At 34.2% G+C, this 5,000-nt stretch overlaps 1 protein-coding gene across 1 annotated transcript in view; it reads left to right on the forward strand.

Moving 5' to 3' along the window:
• The window catches only part of LOC106867387 (glutamate receptor ionotropic, NMDA 3A), a 556,650-nt gene that overhangs the window by 482,443 nt on the left and 69,207 nt on the right, over nucleotides 1-5,000 (forward strand). The window contains exon 6 of the mRNA XM_089354823.1: nucleotides 3,991-4,121. Within this exon, the coding sequence (XP_089210949.1) occupies nucleotides 3,991-4,121 (131 nt within the window). The remainder of the gene's footprint in view (nucleotides 1-3,990; nucleotides 4,122-5,000) is intronic.

A 5,000-nucleotide genomic window follows, 5' to 3' on the forward strand; every position in this document is an offset into this window, starting at 1 on the left:
TATATATATATATATATATATATATATATATATATATATATATATATATATATATATAGGTAGGTAAGTAGGCACACGCACACACACATATATATAGTTCGAAGCAAATATATTAAACTAAAAATATACATCGTATCGGTACACAATTGTATTTTTGCTAACGTGCCGTCTTTCTAGAAGTGCAGCTTAAGGTGTCTTCACACTGAAGCTAAACAAGTGAACATCGATATCAAATATATATATCAAATATACATATATATATATATATATATATATATATATATATATATATTTATATATATATATATATATATATATATATGTATGTATGTATATATGAATGTATGTTTACACCCTATATACCCTATCTGCGGTAGAGTAAGTGATATGGAAAAATCAGCAAGATTTTGTAATATTAAAATTTCTTGTGGGTGTACAAACTTAAGTGTGTGTAAATAAAACACAGTTTTATCTAATCTTAGAGCAATTCACGTAGGTATTAGTTTTTTTCTCAAAATACATGTAGAATGTACTCTCAAGCTTGAAGTCTTAGAAAGCCAGAATGAAATTTACGATGTAAAACAGAGTTATTAATATATTACTTTGTATAGCACAACATTGTAAAATACTAAATGAAAATATAATAAATCAATAAAAATTAAAAAAAAAACATGTTGAATTTGGAATAAAACCATATCGAGGAATAAGAATATACATATGTCTATGCGTCAGCGTGTAAACGCGGAGGCGTGTGTGTGTGTATGTGTGTGTGCATACTCGTGTATTGAAGATCGGCGTTTTTATACGAAGAAGGGTATTTAACCTAATATTTACACGCTATTATTTATATCATCGCTTGCTTGGAGTTTCACAGGTCCAAAGCAGAATGTGTATGTATGTATGTATGTATGTATGTATATACATACTTATATATATATAACATATACGTGTATATATATCAACATTATAAATACATACATATATATATACAAATATATACACACATACATATATCAATATATATATATATATTACAGAGATGTACTTGCATAGCAAGTGACCTGATCTGAGATCGTGTGCTGGAACGAAAACAATTGCAGCATGGAAGGTGTTTATAAGCCATTCAAGAAACACACAAAAACCGTTAGATTCACTTCAACATTTAAATTTAATTTGCCAAAATATTTTCGTCGGTTTGAGACCGCGACCGATAGAATAAGTACTAGGCTTACAAAGAATGAGTCCTGGGGAGCAATTTCCTCTTTAAGGCGGTGCTGCAGCTTTGCCGCAGTCAAATGAATGAAACGGGTAAAAGAATAAAAGAATGAAAAATAGAGGAATAACTTATATATGTGTTATTTTGTGGGTATACGGGTGGGTACGCATATGAATTCATAAATACGTATTAGCTTTATATAAATCGTTCTTCACAATCTTAAGAAAGTGGTGATGTCTTTATGTACATACATACATATATATATATATATATATATATATATATATATATATATATATATATATATATATATGGAGGCACATTCTCTCAGACAGACGTTTGCAGACGCATACGAACACGCGTGTACATTCGTATGCAGGTACATGTGTGCGTTTCTGTGATCGCGTATATTGTGTACATACGAATATGTGAAAGATGAAAGATATCAAGGATTGGATGTAATTAATGCCAGCAATAGCTGCCGTCAAGAAATATAATAAAGTCATGAAAAACGTTCCTATTCTCTAAGAAGGATTTCAAACAACTCTTCCCTCTCTCTGTCTCTCACTCTTCCTATCTCCCCCTCTCTCGCTCTGTCCGTTTTCGTGTATATGTGTATGTCTGTGTATCTGAGCGTCTGTATATAATACAACGCATTTATACTCATGGTGTACACACACACACACACACACACACACACACACATATATATATACACATATATACATATGTTTGTATATGTATATATATATATATATATACATATATATATATTCATATATATTACATATATATATATATATATATATATATATATATATATAAATATATATACATAATATACATATATACATATATATATATATACATATTAACATATATATATATATATATATATATATATATATATATATATATATATATATATAAATATATATATATATATATATATATATATACATATACATATATATACATACATATGTGCGTATATATATATGTATATATATATATATATATATATATATATATATATATATATATATATACGTATTTAAATATGTATACGTGTATATACACACGTACATACATGCATACATGGATGCACACACACCGCTATATATGTGCGTGTGTGTATGTATGTGTTTGTGTGTGTGTGTATGTTTATGTATGTATATGTTATACATATATGTAAAGTCAGCATTTGAAAGAAGCTTACTGCACGAAATTGCCCATATGACGTAACTAGCCATCATTCACACTGGAATTGGATATTTGTGAAAGCTGAAAACCGAGAGAACAAATACTGTTTATCTCCCAGTCTGGTAAACATACAACAGACGAGATATAACTTGATGTACGAATCGAAAGAACGTTAATAATGGCTGAAAAGCAGTGGAGAAAGCTAAAGAAACATATAAATCATTCCTAATCTAATATGCAAAAGACAAAAACAAAAACAAATCCATCAGGACAAATTTTGTGCAAAACATTCCCACTGCAACCATTTACACGTTCTTGTTACTTCATTGCTGCATTTTGTTACATCATCGCTGTTTTTATTGCTATTATTACTGGCGAACTGAAGGCAGCGCGATGAAAGTGGCAAACTGGCAGAATCTTTTGCACGAGGGGCAAAATGCTTAGAGGTATTTCGTTCGTCTTTGCGTTACACACATACATACACACATTTGTTGTTGTTGGCACTCCGTCGCTTACGACGTCGAGGGTTCCAGTCGATCCGATCAACGGAACAGCCTGCTCGTGAAATTAACGTGCAAGTGGCTGAGCACTCCACAGACACGTGTACCCTTAACGTAGTTCTCGGGGATATTCAGCGTGACACAGTGTGACAAGGCTGGCCCCTTTGAAATACAGGTACAACAGAAACAAGAAGAAAGAGTGAGAGAAAGTTGTGGTGGAAGAGTACAGCAGGGTTCGCCACCATCCCCTGCCGGAGCCTCGTGGAACTTTAGGTGCTTTCGCTCAATAAACACTCACAACGCCCGGTCTGGGAATCGAAACTGCGATCCTATGACCGCGAGTCCGCTGCCCTAACCACTGGGCCATTGCGCCTCCACATATACATACATACATACATACATACATACATACATACATGCATGCATACATACATACATACACACATGCATACATACATACGTACGTACATACATACATGAACACATACACACACATACATACAAACATACACTAGCATAGCAAGAGGGGGCAGTAGGGGCGATTCGCCGCGGGCGGCAATATTGGGGTCTGCTATAGGCAATATGTGTTTTTTTGTGGGCGGCACACACTTTAGCTGCACTTGTGTGTACGCATACATAAATTGCCTGTGTGTATGCATACAGAGGTCAGTGACACGAAGATAGGGCAACAAAGACTAATAAACATATAAAATAAAACAAGACGAGAGCTTGTTTCTAATGTATATCGTTCACTATCTTACGAAAGTTTCATAATGAAAAAAAAAATATTATTATTACTTACGTAATGTACACTGCATGTCTGTATTTGTTCGTGTATGTGTGTATATGTGTGTGTTGTATATAAAATGGAATCACAAACTAAATACTTCTTGCCACAACTGAAATGTATCTCATCATATTGCATTCCCATTCAGAGTTTGCCAAAGACTAAAAGACAACCAGGAATATTTTTGATAGAATTGAACCAGTCAGAGATATTCGTTGTTATAAAATACCTCGTTATTGTTTGTACTTTATTAAATAATATTTTATGACATTTATAATTTACAGTTGCGAACAATGCAAGTGGCTACCTTAGAATACGGTGCTGCCAAATATTTCCTTTCCAAAATCAACCCTAGCCTTTACAATAGCTTGAAAATGTCTGTGGAATCTATAGAAGAGGCCTTGCAGAAATTAAAGTAAGTAAAAACGTTTATCTTCTGTTTTATTTCTGTCTGTCATTGATGATTTTGTTGCTTATCACCCTGACCAGCCCAGATGGACTAGATCTCTTATCCAATCTTAACCATTCCGTGTTTGTTTTAGTGGAGGTGTGTGGATTAGTGGTTAGGGTGTTGGAACTCATGATCGTAAGATTGTGGTTTCGATTCCTGCAACCGGTGGCGTGTCGGGTTCTTGAGCAAAATACTTCATTCCACGTTGCTCCAGTCCACTCAGCTGGCAAAAATGAGTAATCATACGACGGACCGGTGTCCCACCCAGGTGGGGAATATTTGCGCCATGACACCGCGGAAACCGGCTTTTATGAGTCAGTATGATTCGAGAAGGTAACTTTACGTTTTCTTTGTTCCGTGTTTTATTTAGCCTTTTTTTTTTTTTCATATGTTCGGAACAATACAAAGGTCGGCTGAAAAGTTCATAGACTGCACCAAAATACTCATATGGTATTGGACCAAATGAGGTTTATTTTTCAATATATTCCCCCTGGTGAGCCATACTCTTCTTCTATCGGTGTTGCAGTGCTTGGATCCCATTAAGAAAGAAGCTTTCATCCTTTTGGTAAGAAAAAGTCACCAACAGCAGATATGATGTCATCATCACTGCGATACTTGTTCCCAGGCTAGTGTTTTTTCATGATGAGGAACAGACGATAGTCACATGGGGCTATATCAGGAGAATAAGGAAAGTAATCAACCTGTTCACAGCCATTGAAATCAAGGGCTTGTGTGCTGGAGTATTGTGCTGGTGAAACATAACCCATCCCTTTCGTTAGTTTTTCTGAGCGCTTGATTGTATAAAGCTTTTCTTTCAAAAGTCCCAAGTTACTATGGTGGTGG

This window comes from Octopus bimaculoides, chromosome 7, assembly GCF_046866305.1.
Source record: "Octopus bimaculoides isolate indiv1 chromosome 7, ASM4686630v1, whole genome shotgun sequence".
Lineage (NCBI taxonomy): Eukaryota > Metazoa > Mollusca > Cephalopoda > Octopoda > Octopodidae > Octopus > Octopus bimaculoides.